Genomic DNA, 26,016 nt, shown 5'->3' on the forward strand with positions numbered 1-26,016 from the left:
GTTCGGCTGCGGATTGGAAACCCTTGGTCCCAGCGGAACAGTGTTGGGAAAAGTCAGAGGAGATTTTCCCCTATCCGTTCGGTTGGGATTTGTGGCACTTGGAAATGCACTATCCACGAATGATGGCCCTGCGAAATTTGCCTGTAGTCTGGATGGTGATACTCCTGGTGAAGTTTGAGTGGGTTGAAGACTAACCCTTGACAGTGCTTGATCTATCATGTTCTGCATCAGACTCTGCTGCTCACGCAACATGTTCGTTTGTTGCTCACGCAACAAATTCTGCATAACCAAAGTTTGCTGGTTGTTCATTTGTTGAACATAAGACCACCAATCAGTTGGTGGTTGTGGGATTTTCCCGGCATTTGGCACAATAGGTGGTGGAACGGATTCTCCCACCGGTGCCGAAGATGATTGTGGTTGTGAACCTGCCATATGGACCCTTCCGATGATACGGCCGGATCTAAGACGTATGAAATTATCGCCGGAATTGGAATGAGCAATTTTGTCTTGCTCCCACTGTGGTCGCCAATTTGTTGATGTAAATTTTTCAACAAAAATAAAGTAAAATTCAAAGATATAGAAAATATCCTTAAACTTGATTAATTAGTGCCTGATATTAGGAATCTCTAAACACTGTACGGTACAGAAAATAAACTGGAAAATAAAAGACTGAAATTTAAAGTGGTGATCCCCAAATCTGACTTTGCTTTGTTGAAGTTGATTGAAGATACCTTGCCAAATGATGATCCAAATCCTTAAATATTCTTTGAAGAAACTGTACTGAAAACCGTCGCCCGAACGGTTACAACGTCTCCTTCCCAACCGTCTTCCAACCCTTCTCCTGCTGACACGTGTCCTCAGCAGACCAAAATTATCCCTATATTTCACTCTTTGAGCCGACCACAGACCTTCCGCCCTTTTGGCCCGACTTCGTCCTTCGTCCGACCTGCTTCTTCGCCCGACCTCACTTGGGCCGACCTCCGCATCAGCCGCCCTCCGTCTTTGACCGAAGACCTCCGCGTCTGTCCGTACCTCTTCCTTGCCCGACCTTCCTCTTGACAGACCTCCGCGTCTGCCCGACTTCGCCTTCTATCCGATCTACGGTTTACCCGACCTGCGGACTTCCCATCCTGATGACTTTCCGTCTTGAGGACCTCCCGACCTGAAAACCTTCCGACCTGAGGTCTTTCCGTCCTGAGGACTTTCCGTCTTGAGGACCTCCCGACCTGAAGACCTTCCGACCTGAGGTCTTTCCGTCCTGAGGACTTTCCGTCTTGAGGACCTACCGACCTGAAGACCTTCCGACCTGAGGTCTTTCCGTCCTGAGGACTTTCCGTCTTGAGGACCTCCCGACCTGAAGACCTTCCGACCTGAGGTCTTTCCGTCCTGAGGACTTTCCGTCTTGAGGACCTACCGACCTGAAGACCTTCCGACCTAAAGTCTTTCCGTCCTGAGGACCTTCCGTCTTGAGAACCTACCGACCTGAAGACCTTCCGACCTGAAGTCTTTCCGTCCTGTATTTTCCTTGATTTCCACACGGTGTCCTTCAGCCAGTTCAATCAACTCTATTGCCAGGCCCATTCTTCTTTTTACCTTGGGCTTTTAACCTAATTCTAAATTTCGTACGTAACAATGCTTATTGCGTTTTGACAGTAAAATTCAAGTATTTGACGTTGCCAAAATAACCTCTCTTGTATGAGATTTTTACTTGATAATGTAAGTGTTTATGTGTATTTTAATTGATGTGATTATTCTTCGGCCCAAAGATAGTTTAGTAATTGACAGAATAAAGTATACATCTGCGATAATATGTATGAGATGATTATATGGATTTAACTTATGTGAATAGTAAATCAGTCCAAAGATTGGTTATTGTTTAACATTACTTATTGTCCGTACATGATTATTGCAACAAGATGACTACTAGCAATCAATATTATTGATCCAAATATTGATCATTGATGTTGTACTTAGTGTCTTGGGATGAGAATACATTATTATTGAGCTTCATTATGCTTCATGAATATTTATGTGTATATTTATTTAGTCCCAACACTGTCTCGGGACAACTTTAAGCATTGAAAAGAATCAATACTGATTCATTTGGTTGCATGAATCTTGACTTGGCATTAAGAATAGACCAGCACACTGATACGGCGAAAAACACTGTAGATGAAAAGCAGTTATTTGAGAAATGGGATAGGTCCAGTGCCTAAGTCTGATAATCATTAAGAAAAGCACTCCATAAATTTTAGGAGTACGATATATGATGATATCACTACTGCCAATGAGCTCTTTGTCGAAATTGAGAAACATTTTACCAAAAGCGATAAAGCGGAAATGAGTACTCTTCTTAAGAGTTGCATTACCATAAAGTATGACGACAAACATAACATAAGGGAGAACATCATGAACATGTCTAATATTGATACTAAATTAAGGATTAAGGGCACTTAAGTAAGACCTTTCGGAGGACATGTTTGTCCTATTGGTCTTGCTCTTGAAATTAAATTAATTTCAGTTCATAGACACACCTGAGGGTGGATTTTGGTGTAACAACTTACATTAGTGTGTCAATGCAAAATTATTTCTATTTCTGAAAATCAATTGATGGTGAAAGATATATCTATTTGGGTGACGACAAGAAAGTTAAAATTGAAGTCATTGACAATTTTATATTATTACTGAGTACTGGTTACTATTTGAATTTGGATGAGACATTTTTTATGATACCATCTTTAGCCGAAATTTAATTTCGATCTTTATTTTGAACAAATTTAGTTATTATTATTCATTCGGATATAGAGTTTTGTCTATTCCAGAATTCAAAATCGGTTGGAACTAGTGCGTCATTTGAATAATAATAATCATTTACTTAATAGTGTGGCTTCATGTTATAAATTAGTTATTGAATATATTCTTATAGCTTCCATGATTGCGGATTCGCTTAATTACTAAAGGGTGTCCATATAAGTTATATGTTAAGCATGTTGCTCGTATGAAAGTGGAACTATATCATGATATTTTGGTTTAGTGGGAGCTAATTAGTAATGTTCAAATACATCAAAGTTATTTTATTTCATGCTACAGTATTCAGTATGTACTGTTCAGTATTCAGTTGTTCTGAATTAAAGTTAAGGTGGATCAGTTGGAAATAGACATGTTAAGATCACATCACATGAAATTTCCATATTGTGCATCCGCACTTGATCGAATCTTAGGTTATATTGATATTGTAACCACTAATCGGTCTCATTGCGATAAATGCAATGATGGTCGCTTTGATCCGCATTGATATGATTTACAGATAAGATTGGCAACATACATTAAAGGATATGATAGAAAAATTTTCATGAGCTCATAAGGTTATTCAGTGTACATTTACCCAAGTGGGAGATTGTTGGATTAAAAATCCAATTGTTGGTTAAATGTACCTATTTCGGCTATCAGTCATATTAAGTCTATATTAAGTGATCTACTAATTTATTGGGCTTAAATGTATTTAGTAAGTGCGGGCCTCCTATGTGCAAAAATCCGGTAACTTATTAATTGGGTGATGAGGCCAATTAATAATAAAAGATATAAATAAGGGTTGTGATCCCACGCAATATCCATTACTTTTCATATCTTATCATGGTAGTAACTGCAGAAACCCTATCAGTTTTCTCAGAAGGGGTTGCGCTTGAAGAACACAAAACTCTCCATTGTTTGCAGATCCGAATCCGAGAGTGCTAATAGAATCAAGTTAGATAATTAGCTTTATTTTATATTTCAATTATTTCAACACGATAAATCTTGGGACTTAGGGTTTAATTTCTGATAAGTTCTAACATTGATTACTGCACCTAATATATACAATACAAATATACTAATTAAATAATTAATTATATTTACTCACATACTTATGATCACGTGATTGTATGGAAAATCGAAGTTTATAACTTGAGGAGCGAATATCAAACTGCTGCAGCTATCAGATCATCGAATGTAAAAAAATAAGATGCAATTGAAGAATTGACCATCGAGATTTGTATATTAATTCTGATAATATATACCTATGATAGACAGACTCAGTAGTCATAAACTTACAGGTGATATGAAGTCGGGTGATCGTGTCCTCCCCTGTCATTGATGCGGATAAACTTGTAAACATGTTTCATTTCACTTCTAATTATTGATGACCAACCTCACACAATCATACAAACATACACACAGGGTGGCACATCCAAAAAACTGTAAAAAATTTAGTGGCCGTAAAACAGAAAGGGTTTGTTTATTTGTGCGATTTTGGAGTGTTGGGTTTTAAAGTGTGTTTATTTGTAAAAATTTTTATTTGATGCTTAGATTGAGTGTAATAATTGTATTTTGAGAGAATACATAAAAACTAATACCCTATTCACTGTTACAATACAATTAAAATGACAGTGGGCAACAGTTCAAAAATATTAAAAAAAAAAAAAGAAAACACAACATAAGAAGAGAAGTGGACGGTCTGAGCGAGAAATAAAACAATTCAAAAATTAAAAAGTGGGCCTCACATTTAAAAATTTTAAAAAATAAAAATAGAAAAAGGACGGAGAAGGTTATAGTTTTAAATACCTTGTTGATTCTCAAAATCAGTCCACGTAAAATATTGAAACATCACACGCCTTTATTATATACAATATAATATGTTATATTTGTATTATATTAAAGTATATTGTATATTATTTATGGTAACACCTTGTGTTGTCCTATAGCACACGATGTGCTATTCAACACAGCACTGTAGCCGCCGCCGAAAAATGACACGTGGTACAACACCTTCGTCGGTATAGTATATACAATACTTGTTATAAGATAATGAATTTTTTTTTTTTTTTTTTACTTTGAAATAAAAACATGTAAATATAGACTCCTCCGTTCACTGAGCGATTTTTTATGTATTGTATGAAAAATTATGTCAAAAATATAAAATATGTTATTTTAAGTTGAATATTTTTACTTTTTTTTTTATTTTTTTATTTTTTTACTTTTTGTAATGAATATTTGAATTTTTGTTAACTTTTTGTTTTACTTTTATAAAAGGCATTATGTATTGTTTATTATTTAAAAGTTGAATATTTGATAATTTAAAAGTTAATATTTTGTGTTGAATTTTGGGTGTGTTTGTTTTGTCAAATGGTTTGAAGTGATATCTTTTTATGTAAAGTATAAATAATTATGTATGTAATATAAAAATACCAAATATGTATAATATATTTAATTTTTTTGGAAAATGCATGTTGTTTTTGAAGCTAGTGATATAGTCCCTCAATCCCATATATGGTGTCTTATACATCATACACTTCATACTTTAGATTTTAGAGGTGGTATAATTAGTAAATAATTAAATAAATTACAATATAAATAAGTATATGTTAAAATTATGGTAACTAATTAGTTTAATTAAAATTAAAAAATTATAAATTAGTAAATTTATAATGTGATTAAAGTGTGTATTTTTTTTAAAGTAAAAATAAAATATGAGACGAACTAAATCGGCAATATAAAAAAAAATACGGAACGTATGGAGTATATATTAGATATGCTTTTATATATTTTTTTAAATTTCTTTTTCTACTACACACATCTATTTTCACTGATGTGTTCTCTTGTTTTTTTTTTTTTTTTTTCTTCTGTTGATGGAAAAATAAGAACATAAAGAATAGAAGTAAATCGCAACTTAAAAGCAACTTATATATATTGTATATTTTCATAATTGATCATAAATAGATGTTTCTGAGTGTAATTTTTGGCTTTGTTCGGCCAAGTTAAAAAATATATATATTTAATACTCATTAAAAAAATATATTTTATATTTTTTACATAATTTTTTCTACTAGGCAAAAATCAATTCATTCAAAAATATAGGATGAAAAGAACTTTTAATTTTCATTGCACTTTCTTTTTTGTTAATTTTTTGTAATCTGAAAAAAAAAAACAAAAAAAAATTCAGTAAAATTATTAGAAAATTAGTTCATTGAATATGAGAGATGTGATAAGAACATAAGAGATGAGAAAAAAATGAAAATTTTGATCAAGTAAAAATATGAAATATAGAAGAATGAAACAAAAAATTACAACAATAAAATAGAATATAAATATAACTAAAAAATAATATATAAAAAAAAAACTGAATATTTTAAAAGCAGCAACAATACTACTAAGATCAGGCGGCCGCTACTGAGATCCAGCACTATGCTGAATAGCAAACAGGTAATTAGCAAACAATGCACGATAATGTTAATGACAATACATTATTTATATTAATATAATGTAAATACAACGCATGCAGTAGTTTATTTCAGCACATGACATACACACGTTGTAATTATAAATAAATAACACATGTCATTATTACAAACAATGTGTACTGTACCTAACAAAGACTTGTACTGTTTCTATATTTTATGAGTGCTGATTTGGAACCATAAATTTTTCCCTGAGATCATATACAGTGGAAGGTTCCTAGAAATAAATGCAGTACCCTTCTAATTTTTCCGAAAGCTTCTTCATCGATTTCGAGCGTTTTTTCTAGACAGTGAAAAAGATGAAATACAATGAGAGAAAAGTAGAGGTCGAAATTTCGAAGGAACATCGGCTTGGCCTGGATCACTAGAGGCGACATTGATTTTTTTTTTTGTTGCTATTTCTTCCAACATATCTCTCCACCTTTCTCTACACAGCCTTCTTCTTTTCTTCAATCCGAGCCACATTTTTTCAAAATCATTATACTTTGTATTCTCCACCACCAGGTTTGTTCCTTTGCCTACTCAATCTGTTGTAGAGCTAAGAATTTTTGTTGTTATTTCTTCTTTATTATGTTTATTTTGTGTGAGAATTTCTCGTTTTGGATGAGTTGCGTTTTGGTATGTTCTTTAGTGACATGGATCTCCGAACATCAAGATTCACAATTCCAAAGCCTCCCACCAGGTCAGCTTCGAGAACCCGAGAGAAAGTCCGGATTGACAAATTACAATGTTTGATGATAAAGTTTGCAAGTTGAGGAGCAATTAAAACCCATGTTGCAATAGCGAAGACTTATCGATGGATGCCGACATTGGAGCTTGCAGCACCTCAATCGGACAACTAACGGAAAAGTTGTGCAAACCTAAGAGTTTGCTAAAATAGAGGATTTAATATGTAATTATATAAACCTAGGTCCCACATGCTCAAGTGGGAGGACCATCCATTAGGACCACCTATATATATATATATATATATAATAAATTCTCACGTGCCTCTCACATGCAAGGGGATCATTAGCTAGGTGTTACTCATTGGGAGGTTATTTCCGTATATAAAATTCATCTCACATTGGAAAATTACTCCACTTGTCCATTTCCCACTCCTATACTCTTAATGTGCTTTGTAACACACACTAAGAAAATATATTTTTATGAATATTTGATCATTTATAATCATTTATTTTTTATGAAAAGTTATGCTTTATAACAATATTTTCTTTTTTAGTCTAATATTTTATGGAATGCAATTTCATTGCATGCTCCATGGGGTTTAGTTTAAAAATTCGGGTTTGAGTATAAAGCCTCAAGTTTGTAGTATTTGAGGAAGGTGGAAGAGCTTTCCAAAGTGTCAGACCGAGGTGGTAAGGGTATCGGGTCGCTTACGTTAGTACTTACTTAGGTTTGCTTCTCTTTCAATTATCTTTTTTCTCCCTTTATTCATTTCCGCTTAGTTAATTTGTTCTTTTCTTGCTTAGTTAGTTCCGTTTAGTTGTTCGTTCTTTCTCGTTGTTTTTTTTATAGTTCCATTTTAGTTAGTTTATTCCGTGTCTTGTATAGTTGATCAATTTCGGTCGATAACATTTAGGAATACCATCGATGTGTGTTGTGTAACTTTTTTGGGTTGTGCCAATTTTAGGGTCTGTGTACTAATGGTGTTGCTTATTTGGTTCCTTCTTTAGGGATTTATCGTTTGATTACTACGGAAATTGGGGGAGATTTTTAAAGGTAGAATTGTACTTTGTTGAATTATTGTGCAATATATCTTTCCAAGGACTCGATATTGCAATTTTCAGGCATGACACGCCACGGGTTTGTTTAATTCGTATTTGTCTGGGTTTGAATTTTAAATTGAGATTTGAATAGTAGAAAAATTGAATTTAAATATGTATGATGTGATATAAATATGTGTTGATGTGATATTTTAAATGTAAAATTAATTTTTAATATAATATAAAAAATAAAAAACAAGTATTTAATTTGATAATTTTTTAGAAGAAAATTTGTGTGAATATAGTGTTTTTGGATTAAATACTTTTTTGGTTAGGCATTTCTAATTGTATCATTAATATAAAAGTAATATTTTGTATTGAAAATTAATTTTTTGTGAATAAAATAAAGAATATATTATATATTGTATTAATATGTATATATATACTCCCTCCGTCCCAAAAGAGTTGTCTTGTTTTTTCATTTTCGTTCGTTCCAAAATAATTGTCTTGTTTCTTTATTTAATAACCGTGATCCCACTTTATAACAAAATTATTCCTACTTTTACAAACTATCCTTAATTATTACTTTAATCTATTTTTTTAAATCCTTCAAAAACAGAGACATTTCAGTCTTTTACATTTTATTTTATATCTATTTTCAATTAAGTATTATTATTTTTTAATTTTCGTGCTGACACCCAATATGGATGGCATGTCAAGTAAATCGAAGTTGGTTCAATTAAATATGACATATAATGATTGGTACGTAGAAATTAAGGGTTTGTTTTTATTGGGTTTTTTTTTTTTTTTTGAGAATTTTAGAAATTTAAAAATTTTTAAAAAGTAAAAAATTAATATTTAATTTGATATTTTATAAAAAATATATATATATATATTTGATATGATATTTTTTAAAAAATAAATAATATCAAATAAATAAAAATATATTACATATACAGAGCACAAAACACACAAGGAAACTGCAGAGACTTGGTGTAAATCGAAGTTGGTTCAATTAAATATGACATAATGATTGGTATGTAGAAACCAAAACACACAAGCAACCTGCACAACTTGGTGCAGTAAAAGCTGCATTCTTTTTAATTTCTTCTCCCTCTCAAATTACTTTTCTTTCTCTCTCAAATTTGTTCATATGCTATACTTTCTTTTTTTCCGAAAAAAAAGAAAAATACTCTGTCCGTCCTATATAATTTATCTCTATTTTCTATTTTCGTTTCTTCCACATAACTTATGTTTTCTATTTTTGAAAATATAATTATGTACTTTAATCGCATTTTAAATTTTAAATTTTATTATTTTCTTAATTTTAATTATACTATTTATTTATCTTAATCTTAATCTATAATTACTTTTATTAAATAATAATTAATTTTACTAATACACTTCTTAATTACTTACTAATTATACTTTCCTCAAATTCTCGTGTCTATATTAATATACCCATATTAGATGATACGGAGGAAATAATAATAAATTATTAAAAGGTGATTGTATGTATTTTGATGAGAATTTGATTAAGACAGTCCAAATACCTGGACATCTCATCAAATTGAAGGGTGTGTTTGTTTATGCGAACTATATAAAATTGGGTAAAAAATATAAAATTAATAAATATATATAATATATTAATATTTTTTTATTAAAAAACGCACCTGAAGCTTTTTTCGTTCAGCCACTGCATCAACTCTTAGTTTGTATTTGTTTGGGGAATTTTCTTTAATTTTCACTATTTATCAAAAAATAATTTCCAAAAAAATCAAATCAAATACTTATTTTATTTTTTATATTATAATAAAAATTAATTCTATATTTAAAATATCAGATCAACACTTATTTATATCAAATTATACAACTATTTCAATTCAAATTTTTTACTATTTAAATCTCAACTCAAAATGTTAATAGGTTCTTGACTAGTTCTTAAGCATATGTTGTATGACATTACAATTAGAGAAAATATAAGAATGATTTTTAATTTTTTGTATTGTGCTTGGTCAAATAAAAATTAATAAAATAATTCATAATATACTATTATTAAATCACTAAATTTTACTAGTATTACATAGCAAATGCATCAATTGTTCCCAAATAATTGACTGTACTCAAAGATATATTTCAAGTTGCCTACGTATCGGTGAAGGAATCAAGTCATAACGTAGTTCAAAATAAATTGAGTTTGTTTGTTTTTTTTTTTTTTGTTAAACAGTTTATTCTCGTATTTAGGAGTCTTATAGAAAGTTTAATCTCGTTTCTACGAGATTTGAGAAAGTTTATCCTCGTTTATAGGAGATTGGATAAAGTTTATCCTCGTTTCTAGGAGGATGTAGAAAGTTTATCCTCGAGTTCAGGAGATTGAAGAAGGTTTGTCCTCATTTCCAAGAGGTTGTAGAAAGTTTATTCTCGTTTCTAGGAGTGTGCAGAAAGTTTATTCTCGTTTCTAAGAGGATGTAGAAAGTTTATCCTCGTTTCCAGAAAATTGAAAAAAGTTTATCCTAATTTCCAGAAATGGTGAAGGTATGATTGCCCCCACTGTTTGAAGTGTTGTATTTCTCGTCTTCTGAGAAATCTTCAATAGGCGATCCATACATTCCACTAGACATTATACTCAATTCCATATCATGAGCGCGAATGGCGAGTTCTTCAAAAGTATGGGGTCGGATCCCTTGTAGGATGTATTTCAAGTCCCATTGCATTCCTTGAATGCACATTATGTTGGAAACCTCGGACAGACGGTCTTTGCAGTTGAGGCTTAGATTTCTCCAGCGGTTGATGTAGTCAATTACTGGTTCATTTTTCCGTTGGCGGCTGTTGATGAGTTCGGTCATGCTAGGTTCTCTGTGTGCTGTAGAACTGATTCAAGAACTCGTACTTTAGTTGTTTCCAATTGTCGATGGAACCAACCTCTAAATCGATGTACCAGTCGAAAAAGCGTTGCCCTTTAGTGACTGTACAATTTTTTTGACTAGGAGGTCTCCATATGTTCCAGCATTGTTGCATGTCTCGACAAAGTACGGTATATGTTGCTTTGGGTTGCCTTTTCCGTCAAATTGTTGAAACTTTGGTGGTTGATAGCCTGTTGGCATTTTGAAGGAGTCAATCTTTACAATGTAAGGTTTGGCGTAAGTATGCGTCGGCCTGGAGCCCCCTTCGAATTCTCTTTTGATTGCCTCATTGATGTATTTGTCAAGTTGGGATATTGGATGAAGGAGTTGGATGATCCTTGAAATGAATTTGGTTCCGCCACCTTTTCTTTACCATAATGTTGATCCGTGGATGTTTCTACTTTATTTTGGGCTACTATGGAAGATGGTTGTTCTTCGATGGCATGACCGGCTTGTCCAGCTTTGTGAGAATCTTCTCAATGAGGGCGTCTTGTTGTTGCATGTGCTGAGACATCCCTTCAACGATTTTGACAAATGCGGCAAGCTGGTCCTCCATATTTGATGCGTTGATAGTCATTACTGAAGTGAAAGTTGATGCAGTCGAATGACTTGAAGTTGGCCGATGAATAGATAGCATAAGAGTGCCTTTGAAGCTTTGATCTTCCTCGCAGAGCAGACTTTAATCAACAATCTTTGGGTCCTAAATATTTGAAGCGTTGGCAGTCGTCACCGGAGCAGAGTTTGATGTTGTTGAATGACTTGCAGTTTATTGAGGGGTGAATAGTGCAGCAGTACTCTTGAAGTTGTCATCTTCTTCATAGAGTGAAATTTGCTCTATGATTTTTTTAGGAGTGTCTTCAGAGAACAACAATGCTCTTTTGGCCATACTTTTTGTTGTCATTCCAGCATTCGTTAAAACGCTTGAGGTTTTTTATGTGGCGAATGAAACGACTCATTTGGCGGCGCCGGCTTGAGCAGCAGCCTTCGACGCAGTGTTGGACGTCTTGATCTTGTAGGAGGCTATTGGTTGTTGAAAGTTCATCGGAAAGAGAGATGAAAAGTAGAGAGGTCCCACTGGGCGTACCAAAAATTTGTGGACAAAAAATTGTGTTATTTTTATTAAATACAAAAATTTGTACAAATTATATTTAATTTGGATTTAAAGCGCGTCCTATTCTCGAAATGGGTCATTTGATTCTCTTTTCGGGTTGATTTGTTTTCCAACTTAGTTTTCGATGGCTTCTTTGATCCGAAGAGATTTGGTCATCGGTTTGACTTTTTCGGACTTTTGAGGGCTTTGGTCTCCGTGGGGACAATTTGATCATCGGCTTTGGATTTGATGTCCTCTTTGGACGATCCGAGGCTTTGATCTTTGGTTTGGGTTTGCCACCTTTTGGAGAGCTTTGGTCTCCGTGTGGGCGATTTGATCATCGGCTTTAGATTTGATGTCTTCTTTAGACGATCTGAGGCAATGATCTTTGTTTTGGTTTTGCCGTTTTTGGAGGACTTTGGTCTCCGTGGGGGGCGATTTGACGTCGCCTTTAGATTTGATGTCTTATTTGGAAGATCTGCGGTTTTAATCTTTGGTTTGTCTTTTCCGCGTTTTGGAGAGCTTCGGTCTCCGTGTGGACGATTTGATCGTCGGCTTTGGATATTTTGATCTTTGGTTTGGCTTTGCCGACTTTTGGAGGACTTTGGTCTCCATGTGGACGATTTGATCGTCGGCTTTGGACGTGATGTCTTCTTTGAATGATCTAAGACTTTGATCTTTGGATTGGCTTTGCCGACTTTTGGAGGGCTTTGGTCTCCATGTAGGTGATTTGATCGTCGGCTTTGGACTTGATGTCTTCTTTGGACAATCCGATGCTTTGACCTTTGTTTTGGCTTTGCCGCCTTTTGGTGGGCTTTGGTCTCCATGCAGACGATTTGATCGTCGGTTTTGGATTTTATGTCTTCTTTGGACGATCCGAGGCTTTGATCTTTGGGGATGTGAATTTGGTGCTCTATAACACTTTTGGCGGCGTGTTCCTTCGACTTTTGGATCGAAGAGGGCCTGGTTGATGTTTTTGACGAAGAACACGACAAACACCTTAAAGCTTTGGGATGAACTTGGGAAGCTCTTCCTTGGCTTTGACAGATTCTTCAACAGCTTTTGGAGCTTTGATCATTCCTTCGGCTTGGGCATACGACAAAGAACGTTAACTCCATCGATTCGTCAACTAATATTGAATTATTTGTCCAAATCAATTACTTTCGACGAATAATGTTTCGAATGACACTAAGAACATGAAAAACAATACAGGGAGAGTCTAGAGATTTCCCCATTTGCTTGAATCCTCAATGTAACTTCGGTGTGTCAAATGAATTAACCATGACTCCTATTTACAGAGGAGGAGTGACCTCGGCTTCCTTTTTGAATGATGTCACATGGCGGGTCCTAATTGGCCAAATTGAAAGATTTTATAATATTTTATTTTCCATAGGATGTTATTTTCTATTTCTGACGGATTTAATTGTGCACTTTTATTTCTCGTCAAAATCTTTATATCATTGTCTTTTTCGAAAGATATTAATTTATATACTTCTTTTATTGACAAGATTAATTTATTTTACTGCCAAATTTATTATGACTCTATTTATGCACGTAACATTTGTACGATATCTTTTGTTTTAAGAAAATTTTTGAATTAATAATTGATATTTATTGTATAAAAATTAACGTGCATAATTAAATATTATATTTTTTAAAGAAAAAATTTATTTTCATAAAATAAATATATGATATTTAATTTAGCTTAAACATTTAATTTTTAATGTGACAGACAAATGAAAGATTAGGTCGACTCTAATGGGGACAAAACGAGTACAAGAATAGAAGAAAAGGAAAAACATAATACCCATAAAAAAGTGTTGATCCCCGAGCTCAATAATCATTAAGAACTTGACTTTAGATGGCACATTAAGGAGGGTTACAAAGATCCATAAGGGATTTATAATATAATTTTAAGTTATTTTTTTATTATTTTAAATTCAAACCAATAATATTTATTTATTATAGTTTTGAAAAAATTATAATAAATTTTTTTCACATAACATCATATCTAAATATTATTTAAATAAAAATTTAAATTAATAATTTATTTTAAATTAATTTCATTTCACATTAAAAAAAAAAATGATATGGTTAATCTAAAGAATTCATAATAAGACTTGAAAAAGTTGTGAATACCCTTCGTAAGGAGTTATTTAAGTCTCAAATTGAATTTTCATGGAATAAGTTCTATTAGAAAGAATATACAATCTGAGAAGTAGTGGGGACTCTTTATAAGAGAATTAAAATAAAATTACAAAAGATGAATTATAAGGTGAACAAAAGAGAAGTTTAATGAAATTTACAAAGAAGATTAATTTAAAAAAAAATAAAATTACAAAAGATATTCATAAGGTGAACAAAAGAGAAGTTTGATGAAATTTACAAAGTGAATTAATTTAAAAAAAAGATATGTATGTACAAAATAGAGACAAAGTGATCACCACACCAAGACTTGTCTACCATATTCTACTTTCATTTTTCATTTTTTCATTTTCCATTTCATTCTTGTTATTTATTTCAGATTGGATTTTTTTGTTTGGAATTTGAAAAGAAAAAATCTTGAATTTTAAATATTTGTATAATGTGATATAAATAGATATTGATGTGATATTTTGAATATAAAAATTAATTTTAATATAATATAAAAATAAAAAAATAGATATTTAATTTGATTTTTTTAAAATAAAAAATTTAATGAATAGTATAAATTTGGTAAAATTTGATAAAATAACGTATCCGAAATATCTTTAAATTCATATAACTTGTTTATATAACTCGTCAGTTTTTTTTTTTATTTTTTATTTTTTTTAGGCACGCTTCTTTTATGCGCTTAACTCCAATATTTATGAAATTAGTTCGGAAGTTTCTTTGAATCAGTTGAAAAATCCAAAATTATAGCTTTCCAACGGATCTAAAGCGCATCAACCATGTGAAAGTCAAATTTCACCGATAACAATAATATATTGTCATTAAATACATACTAGTTTGTTGATCCGTGCATTGCACGAATTTTATAAATTATTAAATTTATATCGTATAAATAATTTTTTATTATAAAAAAAATATCAAAAAATAAAAATATATTTTGAATTATTCAATCATTACTACAAAATATTATATAAGCACGTTCTCTTTAATTTTTTTGGTTTTTTTTTTTTAACGAATTAATGATCAATGTAAAATAATAATATTTAATAGATAACAATATATATAAATGTACTATATAATGATTATTTATTTATTTATTTATTTATTTATTTTTGCCATGAATAGATAATTGGTAATTTAAATATATAAACACATTCTATTAAAAGTTGAATGTACTCCCATTTACATAATTCATTTAATTCATTTGTAAAATAACTACGAAATGTATTTGGAATAATAATATTGTCATCGTTGACATCAATATTTGTTTAAGTAGTTATATATTTTAAATAAAACTTTTCACTTTTCATACAATAAAGATAATAAAATTGTGTTAAAATATTTTTATATTTTATATTTATATATTCTTTTTAATTAAGTACTCCGTGTTTATATGATTATATTTAATTTAAATTTATATTATCATCTACTATTATTTATTTTAATTATTATTTCATAATTTAAGTCAATTGAATTTATTAATTAATTTATCACAATTTATTTAATGTATATAACATCCAATACCTTTAAGTAATAATTTTTATATAATCAAATTTATAATTTTTTCAATTAAACAATTATTTTATATATAATTATATTTAACTTATTCTTATATTATTATCTACTATTTAAGTCGATTATTATTCAATAATTATATTTTTTAAAAATTATATAAAAAAATATGAATAAACTTATTCATGTGTAATTCAAAAAATATAAATAAATTTATATATATAAATGAATTATATAAATATATATATGAAATGATTTCTATTAAATATTTTTATAATTCCTCTAATTCGCTGGAGAAGTTGATAAATAATAATAAAAAAATCATAACTTACACAAATTAAGAGCTTAAGACTGTGACTTTCTTAATCGAGATTAATATGAAATTGAAGTTTATAAAAATATACATAGGAAAAAAAATATGTTCATGTTCGAAAACAATCACAAAATCAAACAAATCTATTAATTATAATGCGATAAATACTATAATCGACAAAAAAACAACTAGAAAAAAAAATAAAAAAATCATGTATATTTTACATAAAATGGAATTTTAGAATATATAATTATTATTAATAAAAAATTAACATGTTAGTATCAATCAAAGACCATCAAATGTACATAACAAATATGCTATGTAATATCTCCAATTTGTGGCGCAATGATCCCAAAGGTATAGTAACTTATCGTCCCAAAAGTATATGATATTCCAATATTCTAGAACTTAGACGAACTAAAAGGGGAACAACAGAGTTGTATTGCAAGAAGTGAGAGTTGCCGAAATATCAACCCTAGACTCGCCATAAATAATGCCGGAAAAGGAGGAAAAAACAATAAAGGAATATGAGAGAAAAAAATGCTCATGGTGCGTATAAAATGACTGTCTAGAAAGCCTTTATAGGCATTGAAATGAGGATTATCATCAAATTTGTCATTAATACCGATGTTAATTAAGCGTAATCACATCTAATATTCGGTAACCTCCTTCCATAAATGTTAAAATCTATTTAATTCATAATGATTAAAGTTTATTTATATTCAAGATATATTTTATTATTTAATTGTAAAAAATTTTATTATTTATTAAATATATTTTTAATTAAAGCATGAGAAAAAATTAATTTTGATCTCAATATAACAAAAATTTATTAATTTTGGTTTCAATATAAAAAAAAACTCATCAATTTTAGTCTCATTATAAATAATTTCAATCAATTTTGGTCCATTTATAAATAATTTCAATCAATTTTGGTCTCACCATTAAAAAATTAATGGAAATTGCTGACGTGGACACGACGGAAGTGACATGGCGGCTAACTTAGAAATTACACGGCCATGTACAATTATACACGGCCATGTAACAACATGACCATATATTTCAGTGTATAATTATACATGGTCATGTTGTTACACGGCCATGTATAATTCCACACGGCCGTGTACCTTTCTGTTTTGGTCTAAAATTTTATTTTTTTATTATATATTTTTTTAATTTTTTTTTTGAATTTAGAATAGTTGATATAATTAAAGTGGAAAAAAATAAATAATAATCATAATATAATTCAAATGTATCAATTTTAGTTCAAATATAAACATTTATCGAATATGTTCTTTTGGAAGATTTTGTCTAAAATTCTACTATTTACCCAAAAAAAAAAAAAAAAATCTCTTGCAAACATCCAATTATTGTATTGAAATAATAAATTAATTTTTAATACTACTATAATACAAAATTAAAAAATAGTTGTGTAATTGGATATTTGTAAGAATAAATTTTTTTTTATGAGTAATAGCATTTTAGAAAAAAACCTTTCAAAAGAATATATCTTATAAATTTTTATATTTGAATTAAAATTGATAAATTTTAATTATATTATTATTACTATTTATTTTGTCCATTTTAACTATATCAACTATTTTAAATTCAAAATAATTTTTTTAAAAAAAAATATAACAAAAAATAAAATTTTAGACTAAAATAGAAATGTACACGGTCATGTAGGATTATACACTGAAATATACATGGCCATGCAACGACATGGCCGTGTATAATTATACATGACCGTGTAGTTTCCAAGTCAGTTGTCACATCACCTCCGTTATATCCACGTCAGCAATTACTGTTAATTTTTTAATGGTAGGACCAAAATTGATTGAAATTGTTTATAGTGAGACCAAAATTGATTGAAATTGTTTATAATGTGACTAAAATTGATAGTTTTTAATATTTAGACCAAAATTGATAAAATTTTGTTATATTGGGACCAAAATTGATTTTTTTTCCTATTTAATTTTAAAATGAAAAAAAAAAAAATATTATACTATAGATTTAATAATTGTATCAAGATTTTTATTTTTAAGAATATTTATTAATTTTATTAAATATATTAAAAATATAAAATAGAGTGATGTGATAAATATATAATATCTATAAGGATTGTATATTTTAAATTTTAATAAATATATTTATTAATTATGATTATATTAATTATATCAACTATAACTATATAATGTTAATAATAATATATTAATTATAGAAATTAATATAATAATAATTATTATTATATTGTGTATTTAATTTTAATAATTAAAAATTTATTCAAATAATATTGCAAAATCAACATTTCAATTATATTTTATGTAAAATATATTATTAATAATTATTTATTTAAAAATATCAAAAATCTCTAAAAATTATCTAGTAATATATAATCATAATATAATAGTTATACATTAAAAATTACTTAATAATAATTATATAATTTTTATATAAATATATTTATATAATAGAATATACATTTGTAAAATAAATTAAAATATTTTAAAACTATAATAAATTATTTAATTTTAAAATAAATAAGTAATTTTTATATAGTATTATACAATAGTTTTAATAATATTATCAATTCTTTTAATTGTCAAAATATTTATTCATTGTATTAGTTATAATAGTATCAAGTATGTTAATTATAATTTTATTAATTGTGAGTATTTAATTGAAATTTAATTTATTAGAAAAATAAAAAAAAAAAGAGAGAGAAAAAAATAGTTATGCGGCTCTATTGATGTGTTTTATATATAGATTGTAACACCCCCAGTTGGCTCATATTGAAAATGCTACCGTCACACTGCATCATGAAGTTGTCACCTTCTACTTCGGGCCCCAGAAGACAGTGTTAAAGCTAAAATTAATCATAAAAACGCATTATTATATAACAAAATTTATTTATGAATATTTACAAAACACACTCTTAAACAAGAGGTTTTTCCGGTTAAAAATTTATATATAATACAATAGATGTAAGTTCACTCCCTCAGCCCGTCTTTCTATATCCCGAGATGTTCCCTATCCCAGAGGTGTCATGCATACCTAAACCAAATATTTTTTTTTAAAAGCAGTCTAAAATTAAATCTATTTTAAAAACTAACGTGAAATATGTCATGTCATACCTTTTAAAATAAAGCCTAATTTCCGTCAATCATAAAATACGTGTCATATCATGCCAATAGTGAAATGATGCAACAAAAATATCAAACTCGACAACAATGCACATGCACATATATATATACATCCACTGAAGTGAGCAGCCGGAATAACCTCGGCCTTGTAATAACAAGCTCACTAGACCATTATCAATAAATAGCCGAAAAATCTTCGGCTCAAGGAAGGGCCTGATAAACCCATAATAATATAACGGTCATCCGGTCACTTCCATATACCCACCATACGACTCCCATAATTAGTACATGGATAGCCGAATGTTGTCGCCATTAACCACAAGACGCCCAATAGTCTGTGACAGCGAATATAGGACTCCTACTGACTAGCCCTATCCCGTGGAATGTAGTAGAATCCGTGCAACCTGGAATCACCCAAGGGAAAACTCGAAAACTCTACTCCTCCTCGCGCGCCCTAACAGGATCACGTTTAGAGTTTGGCATATGATCCTAAACTACCGGTAGACCTCACTAGTAGCTACTCCAATGAGTGGAACAACACCAAACACGAATGATTAGACCAAATACGTCTCAACTACAATGGGTATAATCCCTGAATGACCGTGCGACTAAGTCACCCAGTTGTCCGACTACTATCGTCCACTATTGCCAAAGTGTTACGGTACATCGGGGTCGAATATTCTAACCCCAAATGATGCCCTCGCCTAGCACTACCGCACACGGAGACTAAATGATAGATCCATAAAATATATCCGATAAATCGTGCAATATGTGTGCAGCATGTCAAATAAGTGAATTTACCGAAAAGAGCTAGTGAGACAGCTCACCTATCCTCATTTTTTATAAATTCACCAACGCGATCAAATACGCACATCAAATATCATAAACCGTGAAGTCTCCCACATGCATACGCGCACACACATATATATAAATATATACATGCACTAACAAAATGATTCACATAATATCACATTAACATATTAATCAGAATCACATGCAACATGCATACTTAATTTCTTAAAATTGGATTTAATTCATTATTACTTACCTCTTATCGATACTCCCTAACTTTTGCAATCTCACCCAAATTCCCTCCAACATATACCTGCTCCATTATTTACTCAAATCAGATGAGCTATATTTTTATTCATAGGAGCTACCTGCTTATTCAAAAGCTAATTTCTATAATTAGCCCGTTGAGCTTTAAACTTTTATATTTAGTAGAATACGATATTCTAACTATAAAACTCTTATACCTCATAATATTTATATCGCTTAATTATTAAATAAAAATACTTAAAAATATGAATAAACAGGTTTGTGCAGTACACTGCCATTTTCAATTCGGCCCGGATCGATACAAAATTCTCAAAATATAACGCTAGAACTACGAATAAGCTATTAACTAAAAAAAATTAATCGATTAAATAGTCAAATAGCCAGTTATGAATATTTTAAGAATTTCTAATTTAATATCCCCAATATCTAAATCTATATTAAAATTCATAATTAAACTCTACGTATAATAAAAAAATACAATACCTAAGTCGAATTTAAAATCGAACGGCTAAATCTTTTCTATTTTTTCTTTTCTTTCATTCTTCCTCCTCTTTTCTTTCTTCCCTGGACATCTGCTTCTTTCTTTCATAGGTAAGGTTTGGCTTCTTTCTAAAAAATATGAATATATATATAATTATATGTTATGTAATATATAATAATATAGAAATATGTAAGATATATAGATATATATGTACATCCTGTGTCGTATGTATATATGTAAATATATATGTTACTTAATGACTATATTTATAATATATATATAAGTGTATGTATATGATGTAATGATGAGATTGATATGGTGAACACACAGACGAGAGAGTGGGGAGGGATTGATATTATTGCCTTTTACACAAGTCTTTGGTACAAGTATATATAGAACTTTTTAGCCAATGAAAAACATCCACATCCGACATGCATAGTCACTTCATAGGTATGCTTTGTATGGTTTATGAAGATGCTACACAGCATATACGTGTTTTAACACTCCCCCTTGGATGTTTTATACAAAGAATGTGCCTCGTTAAAACCTTACTATGAAAAAACCCTGTGGGAAAAAATCATAGTGAAGGAAAAAGAGTACATCATTCTTGTATTAATGCGCTCCCCCTGTTTTGGACTTTATTTGATGTCTTTCATCCGACGCATTCCAATTCCTTGCACCAGTTTGTTGAATGTTGCAGTCGGTAGTGCCTTCGTAAATAAATCTGCAAAATTTTCAGACGATTGAATTTGTTGCATATTAATTTCACCACTTTTCTGAAGATCGTGAGTGAAAAAGAATTTTGGAGATATGTCCTTTGTTCGATCGCCTTTAATATACCCTCATTTTAATTGAGCTATACAAGCTGCATTATCTTCATATAATATTGTATGAGGTATTTATCATCGGTAACAAGCCACAATTTTTCTGAATATGGTGAGTCATGGACCTCAACCAAACGCATTCACGACTGGCTTCGTGAATTGCTAAAACCTCAGCATGGTTTGAAGAAGTAGCTGTTATTGTCTGTTTAGCAGATCTCCAAGAGATTGTGGTTCCACCACAAGTAAATAAATAGCCAGTTTGAGATTTTGCTTTGTATGGATCAGACAGATAACCAGAACCAGCATAACCAATTAATTCATTTCGAGATTCACTCGAATAAAATAGACCGAGGTCATGAGTCCCCTAAAGGTAACGAAAAATGTGCTTGATACCATTCCAATGGCGCTTTGTGGGGGATGCACTAAACCTGGCTAGTAGATTTACTGAAAAAGATATATCTGGCCTGGTACAATTTGCAAGGTACATTAATGCGCCAATAGCGCTGAGATATGGTACCTCGGGGCCAAGTATTTATTCATTTTCTTCTCTTGGCCTAAATGGATCTTTACTGGGATCAAGGGATCTGACCACCATTGGTGTACTCAGTGAGTGAGATTTATCTATATAAAACTGTTTTAATACCTTTTTGGTATGTGGATTGATGGATAAATATCCTATTATTAACATGGTCCACTTGTAAACCCAGACAATATTGTCTTTCCAAAATCTTTGATCTCAAATTCTTTCTTTAGATATTCAACTGCAATTTGGATCTCTTCTGGAGTTCCACTTAAATTGAGATCATCAATATATATAGCAATAATGACAAAATTTGATCCATTTTTCTTTATAAAGACGCATGGACATATTGGATCATTAGTATAACATTCTTTTATTAAACATTTGCTCAGACGGTTATACCATATTCGTCCTGATTGTTTAAGTCCATACAATGACTTTTTCAATTTGATGGAATATGATTTCCTTGGATTTAATTTGTATGTTTTAGGCATATTGAATCCCTCAGGGACTTTCATATAAATATCAGTATCCAAGGAGCCATAAAGATATGCAGTGACTACGTCTAAAAGACGCATGTCGAGCTTTTCTTGCACTATTAGGCTCACAAGGTATCTAAATGTTATTCCATCAACAACCGGATAGTATGTTTCATCAAAATCTACTCCAGGTCTTTGTGAGAATCCCTGAGCTACAAGACGGGCTTTATATCTCACAATTTCATTATGCTCATTTCTTTTTCGTACAAACACCCATTTGTATCCAACTGGTTTTATACCATCTGGTGTTTGAACAATTGGTCCGAAGACCTCCCTTTTGTTTAATGAGTCAAGTTCTGATTGAATCGCATGTTCCCATTTTGGCCAGTCATTTCTTTGCCGATATTCATGAACCGATTTTGGCTCTGGATCCTCATTTTCTTCCATTATATCAAGTGCTAAACTGTATGCAAAGGCATTATCAATAATTGCCTCTTTACAGTTCCAACATTTTCTTGAAGTAATATAGTTAATTGAGTTCTCAATAATCTCATCATGTTCTTCAAGATCGTGCTCTTCTGGAGCAATTATTTCAGGGTTGACTTCATCGTTAGATCGAGGTTTATCAATGTCATTCCTGATATTTTCATGATTATCATCATTAATTCCTCTTTTCTTTCGAGGGTGTTTATCTTTGGAACCGAGTGGTCTACCACGCTTTAAACGTGTCGTTGATTCATTAGCACTTGCAATTTGTCCATCAGGGACAATTATTTTAGCCGGAGCATTAGCAGCTTGGATATATGATCGAATGACTTTGCTCGAGTCATTGAATGCATCCGGTAACTGATTTGTAATATTTTGCAAATGTATGATGCGTTGAACTTCTAGTTCACACTGCTTTGTACGAGGATCACAAAAATTCAATGGGATTTTCCAATTAATATTCCTTCTCGGTTCGTTTTTGTCTCCCCCTAATATCGGAAAATATGATTCGTCAAAATGACAATCTGCAAATCTTGCAGTGAATAAATCACCCGTCATAGGCTCAAGATATTTTATAATTGACGGCGATTCATATCCGACATAAATGCCCAATTTACGTTGAGGACCCATTTTTGTACGTTTGGGGGGTGGAATAGGAACATAAACAGCGCACCCAAAAATACTTAGATGAGATATATTTGGTTCGTGACCAAATACTAACTGCATTGAGGAATAGCTATGATAGCTTGTCGGCCTCATTCTTATAAGTGTTCCTGCATGTAAGATTGCATGCCCCCAAGCTGAAATGGGCAACATAGACCTCATCAGTAATAGTCTAGAAATCAATTGCAATCTTTTAATAAGTGAATCTGCCAGGCCATTTTGTGTATGAACATGAGCAACTAGGTGCTCTATATTAATTCCAATCGACATGCAATAATCATCAAATGCATTCGATGTATATTCACCAGCATTATCCAGACGTATAGTCTTAATTGGATTATCGGGAAATTGTGCCCGTAATTTAATAATTTGGGCAAGCAATCTCGCAAATGCCATATTGCGAGTAGATAATAAACAAACATGGGACCATCTCGTAGATGCATCAATAAGCACCATAAAATATTTAAATGGCCCACACGGTGGGTCTATTGGTCCACATATATCCCCATGTATTCTTTCCAAAAATGTAGGTGATTCAATATCTACTTTAGGTGGCGATGGCCTGGTTATCATTTTTTCCTGAGTGCAGGCAACACAGGTTAACTCATTTGAGTTTAACACTTTTTAACCTTTTAATGAATGGCCATGCGAATTCTCAATTATTCGCCTCATCATTATACTGCCAGGATGCCCAAGGCGATCATGCCATATTTGAAAATCGGTAGTCTTTTGATCTACCGTGAGATGTGTTTCAACAACATCTAATCTGGTATAATACAAACCAATAGAGAGTGAGGGTAATCTCTCAATGATGCATTTCTTTTTATCAATGATATCGGTGATCAATAAAAATTCACTATCGGTATCACTCATAGTTTCAATGTGATAACCATTTTTTCGAATGTCATGAAAGCTCAGTAGATTTCTTCGAGCTTTAGTGGCCAACAGTGCATACTGTATCACAATTTTCGTCCCCGGGGGGAGAAATATAATGGCTTCTCCAGAGCCTTCAATTGATTTCGCACTGCCACTTATTGTATTGACATTTATTCTTTCTCTTTTCAAATGGAAGAAATAGTTTTCGTGTTTCAATATGGTATGTGTCGTTGTACTGTCAATGAAACACATGTTTGCATCATATTTGTTTGGCATCCATTTAACCTTCAAATATAAGTAAACGCAGTATTAATAAAGGCAGATATAAGTATTACAAAATACATTACAAAAAAGTAATATACGATAATTTAAATATTACAAAACATAATGTAAAATGACATAATATGTCTATCACTGGGGGTTTGCTGGATCTATGACAAAATCCGCTATATCAAGATGCGTTGTGTCGTAATCCAAAAGATCATCATCTAGGTCGTCATCATTATCAACATGATTAGTCTCGACCTCCTTCCCCTTTTTCTGCAGTGAGGCTTGATAAAGATCGGCTAGGTGTTTGGCTGTTCTGCAGGTATTGGCCCAATGGTCTTCAATGCCACACCGGTTACAAATGCCGATTTGCCTCTTTCCCTGTTTAGCCTTTTCGGCTATATCCCCATGTTGGGGTTTGCCCTGCATCCTGTTAACGTCAAAACTGCGGCGATTGTAAGGGGTATATCGACCGGGATGACTCTCATGACCGCGACCACGTCCACAGCCTCTACCACATCCTCGACCTCGTTCAGAAAATGTCACGTTCGCTTCAGGGAACGGATTGGAACCAATGGGCCGGGACTGATGATTTTTCATCAGTAACTCATTATTTTGCTCAGCTAATAAAAGACATGCAATGAGCTGTGAGTACTTTTGAAAATTTTTCTCGCGATACTGTTGTTGCAGCACAACATTAGAAGCATGAAAGGCACAGAGAGTCTTCTCCAATTTATCATTCTCAGTAACATTTTCTCCGCAGAGTTTCAACTGAGATGTAATCTGATGGATAGCAGAGTTTCAACTGAGATGTAATCTGATGGATAGCAGAGTTATACTCTGTAGCAGTTTTAAAATCCTGCAATCGCAGGTTAAGCCTCATGTTGGGCTTTGGGGAGAGTGATATATTTCAAGTGCCCAAATCTCTCTCTCAATTCATTCCACAAATCAAGTGGATCTTTCACCGTCAAATATTCGGACTGTAGAGGAATGTCCAAATGATGACGGATGAAAATAATATAGCCTTAGCCCGATCTTGGCTTGTAGCCGTATTTTCACTGGCAATTGTATGAACAAGGCCCATTGAAACCAGATGTATTTCTACATCCAGGGACCAAGTCAGAAAATTATTGCCGGTGAGAGAAAGATGTTTAAAAGAAAATTTTGTAAGATTTTTCATAGTTTAGAAAATAGATAATATAGATAGTATAAAAATAAAAAATTTACCAAAAATAAAATGGACAAGAGCCTTCGTGTTGATAACGTGTTAT

At 31.4% G+C, this 26,016-nt stretch overlaps 1 protein-coding gene across 1 annotated transcript; it reads right to left on the reverse strand.

The window, feature by feature from the left end:
- Nucleotides 1-24,889: 24,889 nt before the first annotated feature.
- Nucleotides 24,890-25,345, reverse strand: LOC127258786 (uncharacterized). The gene has a single exon (XM_051285779.1). The coding sequence runs from the start codon at nucleotides 25,343-25,345 to the stop codon at nucleotides 24,890-24,892; it is 456 nt and encodes a 151-aa protein (XP_051141736.1).
- Nucleotides 25,346-26,016: the final 671 nt, after the last annotated feature.

Source organism: Andrographis paniculata, unplaced genomic scaffold, assembly GCF_009805555.1.
Source record: "Andrographis paniculata isolate CXL003 unplaced genomic scaffold, ASM980555v1 Contig5END, whole genome shotgun sequence".
NCBI lineage: Eukaryota > Viridiplantae > Streptophyta > Magnoliopsida > Lamiales > Acanthaceae > Andrographis > Andrographis paniculata.